Source organism: Bos indicus x Bos taurus, chromosome 3 (genome assembly GCF_003369695.1).
Source record: "Bos indicus x Bos taurus breed Angus x Brahman F1 hybrid chromosome 3, Bos_hybrid_MaternalHap_v2.0, whole genome shotgun sequence".
In the NCBI taxonomy this organism is placed as follows: Eukaryota; Metazoa; Chordata; class Mammalia; order Artiodactyla; family Bovidae; genus Bos; species Bos indicus x Bos taurus.
In genome coordinates this window covers 7511623-7530332 of record NC_040078.1, presented here as the reverse complement: position 1 = coordinate 7530332, position 18710 = coordinate 7511623, and the positions used below count along the sequence as shown (strand labels likewise).

At 46.6% G+C, this 18710-nt stretch overlaps 1 protein-coding gene across 4 annotated transcripts in view; it reads right to left on the bottom strand.

Annotated features, from left to right (window-relative positions):
• Positions 1–18165, bottom strand: part of OLFML2B (olfactomedin like 2B) — a 49593-nt gene extending 31428 nt beyond the window's left edge. For 3 of the 4 annotated variants that reach the window (XM_027527430.1, XM_027527439.1, XM_027527455.1), the window contains exons 1-3: positions 17533–17872; positions 14836–15099; positions 11935–12042 (exon numbers count right to left, since the gene is read on the bottom strand). In XM_027527430.1, coding sequence (XP_027383231.1) covers positions 11935–12042; positions 14836–15099; positions 17533–17706 — 546 coding nt within the window. In that variant the 5' untranslated portion in view covers positions 17707–17872. Of the gene's footprint in view, positions 1–11934; positions 12043–14835; positions 15100–17532 lie in introns of all 4 variants that reach the window. The other variant, XM_027527447.1, reaches the window with a different exon arrangement.
• Positions 18166–18710: the final 545 nt, after the last annotated feature.

The window sequence follows — 18710 nt, the reverse complement described above, 5'->3', positions numbered from 1 at the left end:
GGGGTGGCCGGCTGACGTGTTCCATCACTCCCTCAACCAAACAGCTGCTGACCATTTGGTCCACACCCCGTGCGGGGCTAAAATCCAGCAAACAAAAATAACTTAGACCCAGGTTGTCCTCAAGACGTTCAGAGCCTGGAAGATAGTCAAACACATAAAAAGCAAGAAGTTCTAGGCCTCTGATGACCAATCCTGTAAGTATAGCCATGCACTCCTTACATCATGGCAGCTCTAAGCTATTCCTGGGCCAGTGGATGTAGGACAGATGCTCACACCGTAAACCCCTTTAGCCAAGAAGAAAACCTTTCATGCCACAGTGACAAATTAGATTTGAAGTGTAGACAACCCCAGGAGAGATAATATATTGACCTGAGCCCTTACTAAGATGTGAATTAACATTGGAACTGAAATATATCTTAGAAATCTTATCTCCAATCCTTTCCCATTTCACAGATGAGGACACTCTGGTCAGGCAGGGCGAGTGACACTCCTTTCCAGGCCACACTGGAGTGAGGAGGAGAGTGAAAAGATTTACAGCAAACCCTTCTGTGAACGATAGGAAGACAGTGCACTTGGTGTCTTGATGTGAGTGGAGGGAGGGCAGAAAGGAAAGGCTTGGAAAGAGACAGCTCCCCTGACTCATGGTCTGGTCTGCACAGACAAAAGTTACATTTCCCCATTAGTTGGTAAAGAGATGTATCCCCCAGTGTCAGGAATGATCTTTTGATCTTGCCTTCCAGACCAGAAACACAAAGGCCACCACATCCTTACGTCTGGAGGCGAAGCCCTCAGCAATGCTTATGCCAACACATTCTGGGGAGAGGGCCAGCTGTGGGTCTGGTAAATCCATTGTAGACTTTAAATCTCACTTGGATGCAACATTATCAGGAGAAAAGCCTTCAGATGACACACAAGGTTCCACAGTGCCATCTGTATTCATGGATGGGGTTTGCAAACTCCAGCAGGCAGGTGCGAGGGAAAGAGCCACACACACACGCTTGGGCAACAGAAATCACACTTTGGAAAGCTTGTAGGCATGCATCTATTTTAAGAGCCTGGGCTAGGCACCCACACACATGCAAGAGCACACGTGTAAACAGTCACCTCCAAGTAATTATAAATGTTGACAGGTGTCCTGCAGCTAAGTGGGGGTGAGGCATTCCTTCACCAAGTTTTGCAGTTTTTATGGGCATGACTTAATCCAATGAAAGCCTTGAAGCTAGAATAAATTATTTTAATGAGCTGTCCCTCTGTTTGTCTTTTTCTTTACTTTGAGAATAAATCTACTCCTGGAAGCAGTTGGTGGTACCACAGCTGTACCCTTGCGTCTTGTCCCTCTGCCGTCAGAAGGCACTTTTAGGCCTGGGCAGCCTACAGGTCTTTGTATCTCTGAGTGCACTCAGAGCAAAAGTCTTCTGGGCTGAATCTGTGCCCTGGAGTGAAAAGAGTCATGCAATGAATAGGTTCTGCCTTTGCCTTTGGAGGCTACAGATTTTCCTTCTAGACTTCTAATTCCTATCTCTCCTGGAACCTATACTCTGCGCCTGTGCTGTGCTTAGTCGCTCGGCCATGTCCGACTCTTTGTGACGCTATGGACTGTAGCCCGCCAGGTTCCTCTGTCCATGGGATTCTCCAGGCAATAATATTGGAGTGGGTTGCCATTCCCTTCTCCAGGGGCTCTTCCCACCCAGGGATTGAACCCACATCTCTTACGTCTTATGCATCGGCAGGCGGGTTCTTTACCACTAGTGCCACCTGGGAAGCCCATATTTGTGCCTGCTGCTGCTGCTGCTGCTACTAAGTCACTTCAGTCGTGTCCGACTCTGTGCGACCCCATGAACTGCAGCCCACCAGGCTCCTCCGTCCACGGGATTTTCCAGACAAGAGTACTGGAGTGGGGTGCCATCGCCTTCTCCATATTTGTGCCTACACCCACCTCAACTCCAATACATACCGCTACTTCGTGTATCCCCTTCCCTTTCCCAGCCATTTTCAAAAAAGGGTCAGTCTGGATCTACCACACTGAAGGTTCTTGGACCACTGACCACCTTAGATGTTCCTTTTACTTGGACCAGTTCTAGAGGAATGCCCATGCGGTTTCAGGCCTCCACTACGTGAATAGGAAAGATGTTTTGAAGCGTAAGTTTTTGAAACACAATGAAATGGTTATACTAAGATACATGCTCCAAATATATAAAAATTAGAAAGTCTGTCAATACCAACTTTCGGTAAAAATGGGTATGGAGTATTCACAGCCTGCTAGAGGTGTCACTGGGGAGAACAGTATGGCAATAAAGTTGTCCCTTGGTATCTGCAGGAAATTAGTTCTAGGACCCCCGAGAACAGATAAGAGAATCCATTCAAGTCCTTTATACAAAATGGTGTTGTTCAGTCGCTCAGCTGTGTCAGACTCTTCTTGACCCCATGGACTGAAGCACACCAGGCTTCTCTGTCCTTCACTATCTCCTGGAGTTTGCTCAAACTCTTGTCAATTGAGTTTATGATGCCATCCAACCATCTCACCCTGTCACCCCCTTTTCCTCCTGCCCTCAATCTTTCCCAGCATCCCAGGGTCTTTTCCATCAGCTCTTTGCATCAGGTGGATCATAAATATTCCCCGCAAAATTCCAGAAAGCTCCAAAAAACAAACATTGAGTTTGCCACACATACATAACATTTGCATTGTATTAGGTATTGTGAGTAATCTAGAGATGAATTAAAGTATATGGTAAGATGTCTGTGGGTTTATGCAACTACTACACCATTTTATTCATTGGAAGGACAGATGCTGAAGCTCCAATATTTTGGCCACGGTGCGTTGAATCTACTGATGCAAAACATGTGGACGCGGAAGGCCAATCATACCCCTTAAAACGTGATAAGCATAACAGCCCAGTGGTCTCATTCCCACTTACGTATCATAAAGAAACGTATGTGTGTGGGGGACGGGCTTTTAGACGGGTGCTCCTGGGGCTACTATGAATCACAAAACTAAAAATAACCCCCATATTCACCACCAGTAGGCAAGATCAGCAAATTGTGGTATAATCTCACACTAGAATACTACATAGGAATAAAACTGAATGAACTACAAGCCACAGAATTGACATAAAATCTCTAAGTTGAATGAAAGAAACCTAACACACATACACACATACTTCTGTAGGATTCTATGTATTTAAAGTTAACAAACAGAACTATTGTGTTTAGGGATGTATCTTTAGGTGATGAAACTGTAAAGAAAAGCGAGGAAGATGATTAACAAAGTTAAGAATAGAGGTTCCTTTCAGGGATGGGATGTATTAGGCTGGGGTAAAAAAAAACTGAGGTTTTGCATTGTTGAAATTTACCATTTGATATTGGAATATATTCTAAATAAATGTGGTCATGTTATACCTCATTTTAATTTGCATTTCTTGCTTTATGTTTTTTTTTGCTTATGACATTACTCACCATTTTATATTTACCTTAGACTATGGAAATGAAGTTCAGAGAAGGCGATGGCACCCCACTCCAGTACTCTTGCCTGGAAAATCCCATGGACAGAGGAGCCCGGTAGGCTGCAGTCCATGGGGTCGTTAAGAGTCGGACATGACAGCAATTTCACTTTCACTTTTCACTTTCATGCATTGGAGAAGGAAATGGCAACCCACTCCAGTGTTCTTGCCTGGAGAATCCCAGGAACGGGGGAGCCTGGTGGGCTGCGGGGTCGCACAGAGTTGGACACGACTGAAGCGACTTAGCAGCAGCAGCAGCAGCATGGAAATGAAGTTAGAAAGCAAATTCGAGCAATTTTCTTATTTGAGTTCAAAAATGGGTTGTAAAGCGGCAAGACATCTTGCACCATCAACCACGCCTCTAGTCCAGGAGCTGCTAATGAACATACAGTGCAGCGGTATACAATGCAAGAAGTTTTGCAAGAGTTGAGAGCCTTGAAGCTGAGGAGCACAGTGGCTAGACGTAAGAAGTTGACAACGACAACTCAGAGCCATCATTGAACCTAATCCTCTTACAACTACATGAGAAGTTGGCAAAGAACTCAATGTCAACCATCTACAGTAGTTTGGCATTTGAAACAAACTGCAAAGGTGAGAAAGCTCAGTAAGTGGGTGCCTCATGAGCTGTCCAGAAATTTTTAAAAATCATCATTTTGAAGTGCTCTCTTCTCTTATTCTATGCAACAACAACAAACTATTTCTCAATTGGATTGTGACATGTGACAGAAAGTGGATTGTATATGATAACTGGCTCAGTGGTTGGGCTGAGAAGCTCCAAAGCACTTCCCAAAGCCAAACTTGCACCAAAAAAGGTCATGGTCACTGTTTGGTTGTCTGCTGACAGTCTGATCCACTACAACTTTCTGAATCCTGGTGAAACCATTCCATCTGAAAAGTACGCTCAGCAGATCAATGAGATGCAGCGAAAACTGCAATGCCTGCAGCCTGCATCAGTCAGCAGAAAGGGCCCAATTCTTCTCCACGACAACGCCTGACCACACACCGTACAACCAACGCTTCAAAGTTGAATGAATTGGGCTACCAAGTTTTGCCACATCCACCATATTCACCTGACCTCTTGCCAACCCAGTACTGCTTTTTCAAGCATCTTGACAACTTTTTGCAAGGAAAATGTTTCCAAGGCAGCAGGATGCAGAAAATGCTTTCCAAGAGTTTGCTGAATCCCAAGGCATGGATTTTTATGCTACAGGAATAAAACATTTCTCTTTGGTAAAAATGTGTTGATTGTAATAGCTCCTATTTTTGATTAATAAAGCTGTGTTTGAGCCTAGTTAAAATGATTTAAAATTCATGGTCCAAAACCGTAATTACATTTGCACCAACCTAATAAGTGGGAAGAGGGCATGTGGGGAGCTTTTAGGGTGTTAGCATTGCTCTGTTTCTTGAGCTGGGTGGTGGTTGCACGGGTATTCGCTTTATAATGATTTGCTAAGCTGTACATTCATTGTTTATGCACTTTCCTATGCATGTGCTATTTTTCACCATTTAAAACACAAGCTCAACCAAAATCACTCCACCAAGCAGAGCTCCCAGAGCTCACTTTACCAGGAGGTGAGATTCTCAACAGTTCAGATTCCATTTCTCTCTCCTTCCTTCCTCTTTCATCTGCAAATGGAGTTTCCATTCTTAAATCCTGCTACAGAGCCGAGGTGGATGCACACATGTGTATGTGCCTGCTTCTTCTGCCAAGTTCTGATCTTACTCTGGGCAAAATGCCCCTCCATTTGACCCCTTTTGTCTGGTCTGACCTCCAAAGAACTCTCCTTGGGATTCAAGAATATCCAAAGGCCAGGAGCAGAGGTTCAATTCCATTCCTCCTGCAGAGTCAGGCTGGAGACGGAGTGTTTTTTCCATTTACCCAGCATTCTGCCTTTTCAATGTGCACAGACTGCAGACGGAGTTGGCCAGCAAGAGCCAGGAGACGAGTGGCCAGACCTAAAGACAAGAGACTCTGGTCTGTGGGCCCAAGGCCCAGGCCCATCATTATTCACTGTCACACCAAAGCACCTCGTCATCTTGGGCTGCCTGTTGGGGAAACTTTCACTGGATGAGACCTTCCCTAACTCAAATTTAATCCTATTTAACAAGATTTATGGGATATGGCCATGGTTTTGCCTAGAAATTCCCTTGGAAGGACTATTGCTATAAGTTCTGGTTAGGAAAAACTGACGCTCCCAGGGCAACTAGCAATGATTTGAAGACACTTATAAGGTTTATTAGAAAGAGCCTGGACAAGGAACCAGATGACCTGAGCTCCAGCCTATTCTTTCCCAGCACTGTGTCTGTAGGAAAGCCATTTAATTTCCTTTGGTCTCATGTCTTGTCCAGCTCATAGGAACAAAGAAACTAAATATAAATGGAATGCTTTAAAACTACTGCTGCTGCTAAGTCACTTCAGTCATGTCCAACTCTTTGTGACCCCATGGACTATAGCTCACCAGGTTCCACTGTCCACAGGATTCTCCAGGCAAGAACACTGGAGTGGGTTGCCATGCCCTCCTCCAGGGGATCTTCCTGACCCAGGGATTGAACCCATGTCTCCTGCATTGTTCCTGCATTGCAGGCAGATCCTTTACCACTGAGCCCCTGGAGAAGCCACTAAGTAAAACCACTAACGCTATACAAATGTAAGGGATGATGATGATGATTACAAAGGTTCCAGTTCTTGCTACTAAACATTCCATAGTTCTGAAAAAGAGATAGCTCTCATCAATGTAACTATGGTTAGTTTTGGCGAAAACCCAGTGACTGACTGTTCAGAAGATAGATGCTGCTGGGTAGCAGCATTGCACCAAATTCACCCCCAGCCCCCTCCTTTGCCAGCAGAGAGGGCTCAGCTGCTAGACAAGGCTGGAAACAGATTATAGCCCTTCAACAAAGCTCAGCGCACTGGCCTTCTCAGAGGCTGAGTGCCTGACCTTGGCCTTATGAGCACTGTGTTCTACCCGCAGAGCCACCTTTCCCAGGCTGTGTTCTCCAGAGAGAATGAAAAACATGTGGCTGCCAAGGTCAGGTAAAAGCAGAAGAGGAGGCTGTTACCGATGTTCCTGCACATTTGGATGGTTCTAGGGGCCAAGGGAAAGGGAGGTACCTTTCAACTTTGAAGGTCCAGTTGGATCGTGGTCTAATTCCTTTTGAACCCATATGAAAGAAGCAGAAGCTGGTTCTAAAAGGGAGGAAGAATCCCAGGCCTGCATGAAGTCCGTAGGTAGTAGGATGCTGTTGACCATTCCCAATCCCATCAGTCTAGCTATTACTATCAGGGAAGGAAAGACTCAAGAAGCCAAGTAGCCTGATTCTCTTCGGGAGCCCCTCCAGGAGGAGTGGGATGATAAGCGTAGACTGCCAAGATCCTATTGGCCACCTTGGCCTGCCTCCAAGTTTGGGCTCCAGTACCCTGACCCCACTCATTAGACCTCACAACTGAAGTGACTATGGACCTACCAACCCTCCCAGAGCAAACGGCCACGTTCAGACAGCACTTCATCCCAGCCCTGAGGGAGTTAAGGCTACGGGTAGTTGAGAAGGCTCTGGTGTTCTCTATCTTTAAAAAAATTTTTAATTGGAGGATAATTGCTTTACGATGTTATGTTGCTTTCTGCCATACAGCAACATGAAGCAGCCATAAGTATACATGTATACCTTCCCTCTCGTGCCTCCTCCCACCCCAATCCCCACCCTACTCCTCTAGGTCATCACAGAGTACTGGGTGAAGCTCCCTGTGTCATACAGCAGCTTCCCATCAGTTATCTGTTTTACGCATCAGTTCAGTTCAGTTCAGCCACTCAGTCGTGTCTGACTCTTTGCGACTTCATGAACCGCAGCACGTCAGGCCTCCCTGTCCACCACCAACTCCCAGAGTCCACCCAAACCCATGTCCATTGAGTTGGTGATGCCATCCAACCATCTCATCTGTCGTCCCCTACTCCTCCTGCCCTTAATCTTTCCCAGCATCAGGGTCTTTTCCAATGAGTCAACTCTTTGCATCAGGTGGCCAAAGATTTGGAGTTTCAGCTTCAACATCAGTCCTTCCAATGAACACCCAGGACTGATCTCCTTCAGAATGGACTGGTTGGATCTCCTTGCAGTCCAAGGGACTCTCAAGAGTCTTTTCCAACACCACAGTTCAAAAGCATCAATTCTTCTGCGCTCAGCTTTCTTTATAGTCCAACTCTCACATCTATACATGACTCCTGGAAAAACCATAGCCTTGGCTAGATGGACCTTTGTTGGCAAAGTAATGTCTCTGCTTTTTAATATGATGTCTAGGTTAGTCATAACTTTCCTTCCAAGAAGCAAGCATCTTAATTTCATGGCTGCAATCACCATCTGCAGTGATTTTGGAGCCCCCCAAAATAAAGTCAGCCACTGTTTCCACTGTTTCCCCATCTATTTGCCATGAAGTGACAGGACGAGATGCCATGATCTTAGTTTTCTGAATGTTGAGCTTTACGCCAACTTTTTCACTCTCCTCTTTCACTTTCATCAAGAGACTCTTTAGTTCTTCACTTTCTGCCATAAGGGTCGTGTCATCTGCATATCTGAGGTTATTGATATTTCTCCCGGCAATCTTGATTCCAGCTTGTGCTTCTTCCAGCCCAGCGTTTCTCATGATGTACTCTGCATATAAGTTAAATAAGTAGGGTGACCATATACAGCCTTGACGTGGTCCTTTTCCCACCAGTCTGTTGTTCCATGTCCAGTTCTAACCGTCACTTTCTGACCTGCATACAGATTTCTCAAGAGGCAGATTAGGTGGTCTGGTATTCCCATCTCTTTCAGAACTTTCCAGTTTATTGTGATCCACACAGTCAAAGCCTTTGGCATAGTCAATAAAGCAGAAATAGATGTTTTTCTGGAGCTCTCTTGCTTTTGCGATGATCCAGCAAATGTTGGCAATTTGATCTCTGGTTCCTCTGCCTTTTCTAAAACCAGCTTGAACTGGTTCTGGAAGTTCATAGTTCACATATTGCTGAAGCCTGGCTTGGAGAATTTTGAGCATTACTTTACTAGTGTGTGAGATGAGTGCAATTGTGCGGTAGTTTGAGCATTCTTTGGCATTGCCTTTCTTTGGGATTGGAATGAAAACTGACCTTTTCTAGTCCTGTGGCCACTGCTGAGTTTTCCAAATTTGCTGACATATTGAGTGCAGCACTTTCACAGCATCATCTTTCAGAATTTGGAATAGCTCAATTGGAATTCCATCACCTCCACTAGCTTTGTTCGTAGTGATGCTTTCTAAGGCCCACTTGACTTCACATTCCAGCATGTCTGGCTCTAGGTGAGTGATCACACCATCGTGATTATCTGGGTAGTGAAGATCTTTTTTGTACAGTTGTTCTGTGTATTCTTCTTCTTAATATCTTCTGCTTCTGTTAGGTCCATACCATTTCTGTCCTTTATTGAGCCCATCTTTGCATGAAATGTTCCCTTGGTATCTCTAATTTCCTTGAAGAGAACTCTAGTCTTTCCCATTCTATTGTTTTCCTCTATTTCTTTGCTTTATAGCTGAGGAAGGCTTTCTTATCTCTCCTTGCTATTCTTTGGAACTCTGCATTCAAATGGGTATATCTTTCTTTTTCTCCTTTGCTTTTCGCTTCCCTTCTTTTCACAGGTATTTCTAAGGCCTCCTCAGACAGCCATTTTGCTTTTTTGCATTTCTTTTTCTTGGGGATGGTCTTGATCCCTGTCTCCTGTACAATGTCACAAACCTCCATCCATAGTTCATCAGGCACTCTGTCTATCAGATCTAATCCCTTGAAATCTATTTCTTACTTCCACTGTATAATCATAAGGCATTTGATTTAGGTCATATCTGAATGGTCTGGTTGTTTTCCCTTCTTTCTCAATTTAAGTCTGAATTTGGCAATAAGGAGTTCATGATCTGAGCCACAGTCAGCTCCCGTTCTTGTTTTTGCTGACTGTATAGAGTTTCTCCATCTTTGGCTGCAAAGAATATAATCAATCTGATTTCAGTGTTGGCCATCTGGTGATGTCCATGTGTAGAGTCTTCTCTTGTGTTGTTGGAAGAGGGTGTTTGCTATGACCAGTGCATTCTCTTGGCAGAACTCTATTAGCCTTTGCCCTTCTTCATTCCATATTCCAAGACCAAATTTGCCTGTTACTCCAGGTGTTTCTTGATTTCCTACTTTTGCATTCCAGTCCCCTATAATGAAAAGGATATCTTTTTTGGGTGTTAGTTCTAAAAGGTCTTGTAGGTCTTCAGAGAACCATTCAAATCAGCTTCTTCAGTGTTACTGGTCGGGGCATAGACTTGGATTACCGTGATATTGAATGGTTTGCCTTGGAAATGAACAGAGGTCATTCTGTCGTTTCAGAGATTGCATCCAAGCTCTGCGTTTCGGACTCTCTGACACCTGGTAGTGTATGTTTGTCAATGCTACACTCTCGATTCATCCCACCTTCTCCTTCTCCCACGTGTTCACATCTGTCCTTTACCTCTGTGTCTCTATCCCTGCCCTGCAAATAGGCTCATCTGTACCGTTTTTCTATATTCCATATATATGCATTAATATCGAATATTTGTTTTTCTCTTTCTGATTTATTTCACTCTGTATAATAGGCTCTAGCTTCATCCACCTCATTAGAACTGACTCAAATTTGTTTATTTTCATGGCTGAGTAATATTCCATTGTATATATGTACCACAATTTCTTTATCCAGTCATCCATCAATGAACATTGAGGTTGCTTCCATGTCCTGACTATTGTAAATGTTCAATAGAAATGAACATTGGGATACATGTGTCTTTTTGAATTATGGTTTTCTCAGGGTACATGCCCAGTAGTGGGCTTGCTGGGTCATACGGTAGTGTTATTCCTAGGTTTTTAGGGAATCTCCATATTGCTCTCCACAGTGGCTGCATCAGTCTACATTCCCATCAACAGTACAGGAGGGTTTCCTTTTCTCCACATTCTCTCCAGCATTTATTGTTTGTAGATTTTTTTGATGATGGTCATTCTGTTGGGGATGAGGTGATACCTCATTGTAGTTTTGATTTGCATTTCTCTAATAATCAGTGATCTTGAGCATCTTTTCATGTGTTTGTTGGCCATCTGTATGTGGTGTTCTCTTTCTGGGAACATTTTAGGAGTGTAAGGAGTGTGCTGAAATCAATCCTTGAAACCATAACATTTCATCATCCTTGTCCTAGTTCTCCTGGCAAAGCAACAGAGGGATATTTGCCCCTACTCTCTCATTGGTCATAACCTGAGTGCTTTGTTTTTTTAACCATTTCAAAGTATTTATGAAATGGTTAGTTCAACTTTATCCCCTCAGGAAACACACAAAGTAGGCAGCAGACCTTTCCCACTTTACAGATGGAAAAAGTGAGATATGGCTGCGTGGGAACAGCAAACAAAGAGCAATTCACCGTCCTGAGTCCTGGTCCAGTGGCTCTTTTTGCCCCCTTGAAGAGCCTTATATACACCTCCTTCTACATCTGCTATCTCAACTAATCACCCATCAGGGAACCTCAGCTTCTCCACAAGAGACCCCCAAATGCCCACTTTTTCATGAGGAATAATAATATATTTACAGTCATCTCATTATTAAATTTATCTTACGTTAACATTCTAAAAATTAAATAGTTTTTTACTTGAAGTAGCAGCTCTTTGAGCCACTGCTTCAAGAATTCATTCAAGGACTGGATGCCAGTCAATGAACTTCTCATCAATCAGGCTGAACGATGGTCATTCCTTTTCTGATAATTACATGATTGCTTATTTACATGTTGAAGCATTACAACAACAAATCAATGTCAACATTACTGTTTACGACTTCAATCTCCCATCAGCTGTGAAAACCATAGCTCCAGCTGTGCACCTCTTTAGAACTCACTCATACAAATGCATCTCTGTCTATGGACATTACATTACTAGTCTACTTTTCCTGGAAGTGAGCAGCCTGAATGGTTTCCAATAAGGGGTATTATTTATTAGTAAACATTTTATGTCTTTTTTTTCTAAAATGGATTTGAGATGGATTACTGCTCCTCCTCTCTCACACACAGAGACATGCACCAGAATAGTTTCTTTAAGAAAGGAAATTAATAACCATATACCCAGAATAGAGATGACTCCACCTTAAAATACGAAGTAAGATGCTTATTGTACTTTTTACATTTTATTCAGCTCTGAGTTCCCTCGAAGTCAAGGGAAAATAGATATACATTGTTTAGTGGTTCTTATATATGGAAAAAAGAAGGTATTTCTTTTTATCACCAACAATTTGGCATGATTTTGATGAGTGTTTTATGTATATTTTTTTCTTTCCAAAGAATAATGAGTTAAATATAACCAGGGTACGTGCTTTCTGAAAACAAGGCTTTGGTTGACTTTAATACACTTTGAGGTTTGATCAAGAGAAAGATATAGAAATCTAGACTCTTCCTTACCTCCTCCAGCTTGTCCACTCGCCCCACCAGTTTGGTGGTAACTGAATGCAGCTTCAGGAGATCCAAGCCGTAGAAAGCTCCTTCCAGCATGTCTATAATGGTGGAGAGCTACGAAACAAGGGCAGGCATCAGTCCAAGGCTGGTGCAGACGGACCAAGAGGGAGATGGCTCCACGTCGGAGGCTAGACAGGGACACCACTAGCCAGGAATTGCGAGGCCCCTCAGAAACTGGCACTTGTGCGGGTGGATAGGCAGATCCAATGGTGCAGGTGTGTTCTGTCTACTGGAGTACATGGCTAAGAAGATAGGAGACTCCTACAAGTCAACTGAGGTCTGAATAGCTTCACCAAACTATTTGTACTTCCTTTATTAAGTCTATCAGTTGGATGCATGTCTGTCTTTCCTACTAGACTGTGAGCTCCTTGAAAGCAGTGCTATGTCATCTTCATCCTCGATTCCCCATGATATCTTGGCCCATAGCAAGTGATATATAGACACTCAACAAAGTGGCTTATTAACATCCATGCCTTGAGGATATGCTTCTGAAATACTTACATGCATTGTCTGCTGAAGTCCCTGGAAGACACCAGCAAGCTTTACCTTAGCACTAAAAGCAAAACTACCCCTGGGAGGTAAAAGAGACCCAGTGGCCCACCTTTAAGGTGGCAAGTTGTCATGGGGTACCCAGCTGTCTCAATTTTTTCGACACTGTCCTCCCTGCCAGTACAGAGCCGGTGGGAGAAAGATGGCTGAGGTGCTGGTGACATCTGGATGGTGACATCCAGGTCATGCAAAGTTTAGGCACAGGAAGCTGATGAGAGATGCTTAAAGTGAGCCTCCCTGCCAAGGACTATCCCTGGAAGAGTTTGCTGGACATGCTTGTGCCCCGCAGCCTTTCTATCAGATAAGAACTCCGTGTGTGAAGCGCTCATGTTTCAAAGATCTCCTTCCTCTGCATCAGAGGAAGATAGCTGAAGCCTGGGTGAGAGCCACGGAAGGGCAGCCAGTGAGTATGCACTGTGACGATTCTCTGATTCCTAAAATTTTGCCTGCTATTGTTTCAGAACCCCCCAAGAGTCCAATCCTATAACTGAGTGATTGTGCCTTTGGTTCAGAAATTGTTTCACAGCAGAGTTGCAGCTCTAAGTGACATGGCTGAATTCAGGGACACTCATTTTACTGGTAAACCCTGCTGCTGCTACTGCTAAGTCGCTTCAGTCGTGTCCGACTCTGTGCCACCCCATAGATGGCAGCCCACCAGGCTCCCCCGTCCCTGGGATTCTCCAGCAAGAACATGGAGTGGGTTGCCATTTCCTTCTCCAATGCATGAAAGTGAAAAGTGAAAGTGAACTCGCTCAGTCGCATCCAACTCCTAGCAACCCCATGGACTGCAGCCTACCAGGCTCCTCCGTCCAAGGGATTTTCCAGGCAAGAGCACTGGCGTGGGGTGAAGCCCAACTCTGCTTAAAGGAATATCAGTGACGCCCAGTTACCAAGTGTGCGCCAGCTTCTGGCATAGCAGTAGCACTTGACATGGTCATTCATTACTGGAATGTGTCTATGGAGCCCCAACTCTATGTCAGTCATTGTGCCACGGACTCAATAGTTGTCATCTCATCTATGCTCAAAACCCTCAAAGGTAGATGTTATTCTTCCTACTTTTTAATTCAAGGAGACTGAGGTCAGGCCAGTTGAATAACTTGTATATCACCATGCAGCAAGCACTAGCAATGATTTGAACCCAAGTCTGACTCCAAATCAAGCTTATCCCATGAGCCCACACTACAGATGAAGAGGGGAAAGTGGGGATCAGATGAAGGCCTCAGCTGACCTATGCGGCTGCCCCAGATAGGGCCTGAGTTTCCCCACCCTGTGGTCCAGGATTATAGGATTCCAATTGTGAGTATCGTTGCTTTACAATGTTGTGTTAGTTTCGACTGTACAGCAAAATGAATCAGCCACACATGTACATATTATTGCTGTTGTTCAGTTGCTAACTCATATCAGATATTCATATATCGTCTCCTTTTTGGATTTTCTTTCCATTCAGATCACCCATTCGTGTCTGACTCTTTGCAACCCCATGGACTATAGCCTGCCAGGCTCCTCTGTCCATGAAATTCTCCAGGCAAGAATACTGGAGTGGGTTGCCATGCCCTCCTCCAGGGGATCTTCCTGACCCAGGGACTGAACTTGGGTCTCCTGCACTGCAGACAGATTCTTTACCATCTAAGCCACTAGGGAAGCCCTTCAGGTCACCATAGAGAATTAAGTAGAGTTCCCTGTGCTATATAGTATATTCTCATTAGTTATATATTTTATATACAGTATCAGTAGTATGTATGTGCCAATCCCAATCTCCCAATTCCCCCCACCTCCGTCTTTCCCCTTGGTATCTGTACACTTGTTCTCCAGGTCTGTGTCTCTATAGGATTGCAGTTTTCTGACCGGACCTAGGGCAGGCCCCAGGCCTCTTCTTCCCTGGGTCACCCAGCTCTTGCACTGAGGGCTAAAGGCTCACTGCTCTCTGTGTGTCTCTGGGGTGCTTGCTGTGCTGACAGTAAATCATGGCAGTAACTTTCCTGGAGAAGAACGCTGAGTTCTTTTGGCCAGCTGGGTCTGGCAACTGTTCCCAGGCCCGGCCTCCTTGGCTCCCAAAGAGAGGGAGACATACTTTGCTCTAGGCATCACCCTCAGACATTAGAGTTGCAAATGACCAGTCTGTCAATTCATCAGCTCCGGATCCACACACAACACTCTGAGGCTTGGAGCCTGACCTCCTTTAAAGGCTAAAACAGGGCCCACTTACTCCAAGGCCTTGATCCCCAGCAAAAGCCTTGTCAGACTCAAGGGTCCCGAAGGCACCCTCTCACCCAGGCATCACCTTCCACCAGGTCCTACCTTCAAGTCCCGGCTGTCTGCCTCCCGAAGCTTCTGGAGCCTGAAGTCTCCCTCGCAGGGATTGAGGGCGGACGGAGGTGCAACACAGGCGCATTTGCAGGAGGGGCCCGAGGTGATGGTCTCCACTGTGTAGAAGTCTTCCTTCCGGGAGGTCCCCGCGTTGACCCGCTGGCAGGCATCTCGGCCCAGGGGCCGCACCACACACTTGCACTGACAGTCCGAGCCCTCAGACACGGCCTTGACTTTGTCATAGTCTCCCAGCAACTGGACAAAGACAGAGAGACCAGGTTTGGGCTGTGCAAACACCAGCATCCATCAGGGTCCTGAAAAAGGCTCTACATTCACTTTGTCAGATGTCCTGCTAGCCAGAGATCTCCGATAACTCTGGTGCAGAGTTGAAGGGGTCATCGCAACACAATTTGCAAACTCTAGCATTTCCTGGAAGGCACTCTGAGTTCAGCTCTCTTTACTTATTTTGGAAAGGAGTGCGTGTCTCAGGGAGCCTTAGTCTTTTATCACTTAAAGGAAAAAAACAAATAAGCTCCATAATTCTTCTAATAGTACTTGCCTTAGCTAGAATCCAGATTTAGACTGAAAAGGGAAAGGAGAAAGGATGGCGGAGGGATTGGAAAACTGGCATTCCAATTTCAAGACTGCTGGCTTCTGTTCCCCTTCATTCATTCTCCATTTACTGAGTGCCACCTTGGGACTGAGCTTGGTGCTATGAGAGGTAAAGCGATGAATGGGTCAGAGAGCCTGCTCTCGAGAGCTTCCTGTGCAAGAGGTCTATAAGTTACGATCACCCCAAGCAGGGAGTGGTAAGTACCCCGGATGTGGGAGTCCAGTGGGAGCTCAAACAGAAGGCCACAGAGCGTGGCTTCTAGAAGGAAGTGGTATCTGATGTGGCCTCAAAGGATGAGTTAGATTTGGAAAAAAGAAACTGGGAGGAGAGAGACAGATGCAGATGTCAGTAGGTTTACTCAGCCCAACGGTTCATTTGGCTCCTAGAATAGCTTCTGCACCCAAACCCCAGGCCAAAGCCAGGAAAGCAAACTGGCAGCACTTACTGCCTCCACAGCGCTAAACATTTCCTTCTGAGTGCTTGCCCAGGCAGGACAACACGCAAGGGCAGGCTTGCTGGAACCACAATCCTAGGCACTTGCTGGGGACAAGGCTCCTCCCCAGCTCCTCTGCAAGACATCCTATATCCCCAAGGTCATGGCTCCCTCTGTGGGCACAGGGAATGGTTCCCTTCCTTTGACTAATGACCCTGGCAGGCAAGCTCTGGGCTTGTTGGAGTGGATATGTTCCTGGGATGCAGTTGGGGGAAAGAAGTCTTGTAATGTTTTTCTTGCAAAGGTTGGGTTTCTTCTAATACTAATATTTGTGTTAGGACTGTTGTCAAAGGCAGAATGGATCAGTGGAAGACAGAGTTGTAGTTCAAGATGACTTAAGTGGCCGGTCTTTATGGGCCGATGGAAAATCATAGCTGTCTGCTCTCTGAAACTCTGCTTAGATTCCTATATAGCCCTACTCAGAGACTCTGGGCGAATTCCTTCCTTTCAGGAGGCTCAAGTTTCAGGAAAGTTTTTGTTGATGGTCCTCCAGAGCCCCAGTATGATGGATTTTTAAGTCTTTTTGATTTAGGGGTCAGTGCGAGGTTATGGATGAGTATAGGGCATATATTAGCATAATTCTTAAAGGAAGGGTGAGGTGACTAGTGTTTGATAAATGCCAAAGTGGAGCCGATCATTCTTTCTACAGGAAGGAGTCAAGGACCCCAGTCCAAGGGCTTAGTAGAGGCACAGGCAGCACTATAGGGATCCTTTTTCAGCCATCCCTCCTCCTTAGGATTAAGGTGACACCCAACACACAGTCATCAGGCCGGTCCTGGAAAGCGTGAAATAAACAGTCTAGAGAGAACTGTTCTTTACTGTCATGAGATCAGGGCTGCAGACGGTCAGAGGACCTGGCTCTGCCCATCTCTAGGGCCCTTTACTGTTTCAAGCCTTACGGTCCTTATCTATAGAGCGGGAGTAAGCACGCCTGAGGATTGAGGCAAATTAAACAAGTGAAAGCTTTTTGCAAAAGGGTGTGTTACAGATCCTGTTCCTACCCGCTGTCACTCCCCGCTCTGACACCATCTGCCAGACCTGAGTGGATCTGCATTTCCCTCTTATCTCCCCAGTGTGAGGGGGCACTTATCATCAGTGCCTCCGTGTGGGGTTCACCTCATGTTCATCACATTTGTTGGTGCTCTCTCTCCTCCCTGGCGGTCTCACTCAGGGTCATGAAATATCTCCCCATGGGTTACACCACCTGCCTCGGTCCAACACGCCCGCCTGTATTCACATTCCAGTTCTGACGAACAGCCACACAGACAAGAGATGGCCATACTTTCCACAACCCTTGAACCAAAAGGTTTTGATATTTTTTCTTTCTTCTCAGGGAGTTGTGACGTGTCTCCCCTTCCTTCTCTCTTTTTTCCTGATTCTGTAACCTTGAAAGACCCTATGACTTTGAGAGGAGGACCCATGTCTCTTCAGTTAAGAAAATGTTCTGATAAGTGAAAAGCAAAAGCCCTCCCCTTCGGTAATGGAGGGACAAACAGCTGCCTCCGAACGCTTCAGCGGGGACCGTCTTAAGGCTCTTGCCATCACTGGGGCCAAAGGAGTGGGCATGGGACTCGCAGCCTACCTGAGATAACACGTTCTCCTGGTTGTCTGCTTCGTTTTGCAGAGTCTCATCCTCTGTGGGTGCCACCGTCTGCACATCTGGGGGCTCGGTCGTCCCGGTGGGGGGAGCGCTGTACCCCCAGCCCAGAGTCGTAACCAGAGCGAAGCAGAGAACTAGCAGCAAAGACTTGGCCATGAGGAAGGCGACAAGAGGGAGCTCGGCCCCTTGGAAGAATGGCTGGGGTCCGGTGCGGAGGGTGGTGGGGCAGGGGCGCGGGTATCTCAGCAAGGAGTGAGGCGAGAGGGTGTCTTGGCTGGAGCCCCAAAGTGACTGCTCTAGGGCTGGGTGCGGCCGGGCGGGGCAGGAATGTGCACCCCAGAGACCCTGGTCATCTCCTTCCCGACGCGATCAGCCGGTAGACAGTGGGGCGCAGGGCAGAAGGAGGTGACAAGGAAGGTGGAGGTGGCAAGGCGAGCGCGTCGTCCTCTGGAGAGGGCTCAGGTGGAAGGAGCGGGTCCGGGCGGATGCGAGCGGGGCGCTGCGCGCCGGGGCGGGCGGCGGGAAGCCTGCGGGCGCACCCGGGCCCTGTGGGAGTGCGGGGCCGGCAGCGGCGGCGGTGCCGAGAGCTGCTGGGCCAGGGCGCCGCGCAGCGCTGGCGCGGAGGGAGGGCGGAGCCTCTATTGTGCCGGGCCGCGGGGATGCAGCCAGTTACCGCGCGGAGGAGGAGGAGGACCGGGAAGCGCCCTGGGCTCGGGCGGCGGGGAGACCAGCCGACCCCGCCCCCAACTCGACCTCAGCTGCTGCTCACGCCCTCCAGGGGTGACGTCGGAAGGGCGCCTCTTTCATCTGACCGCAAATGGGAGAGAAGTTACCCTGAGCCGGGTCCTTGAAGTTCGGGGATTCCTTGTGCCCGTTCTCTCCGAGAGGAGCGAGTTTCCTGTGGGTTGGCAGGTAGGCACCAAGAGCTCTCTCCAAGCGCGAGCCAGTATAGATGGATCCTCAACACCCTCCTTTTATTGCACCTGGAGGACGGAAGGAACATTTGCTCTTGGATGTTTCTTTTCCCGGACGACTCTGGAAAGACTCTTGGCAGCTTTGAACTTGGCGCCACTGGTCGTTTGCTCGCCTGCCACAGCTTTAGAACCTGGTAATACCTCCACCCAGAGGGTAACTATTGAACTCTCTGCAGGAGTGTCCTC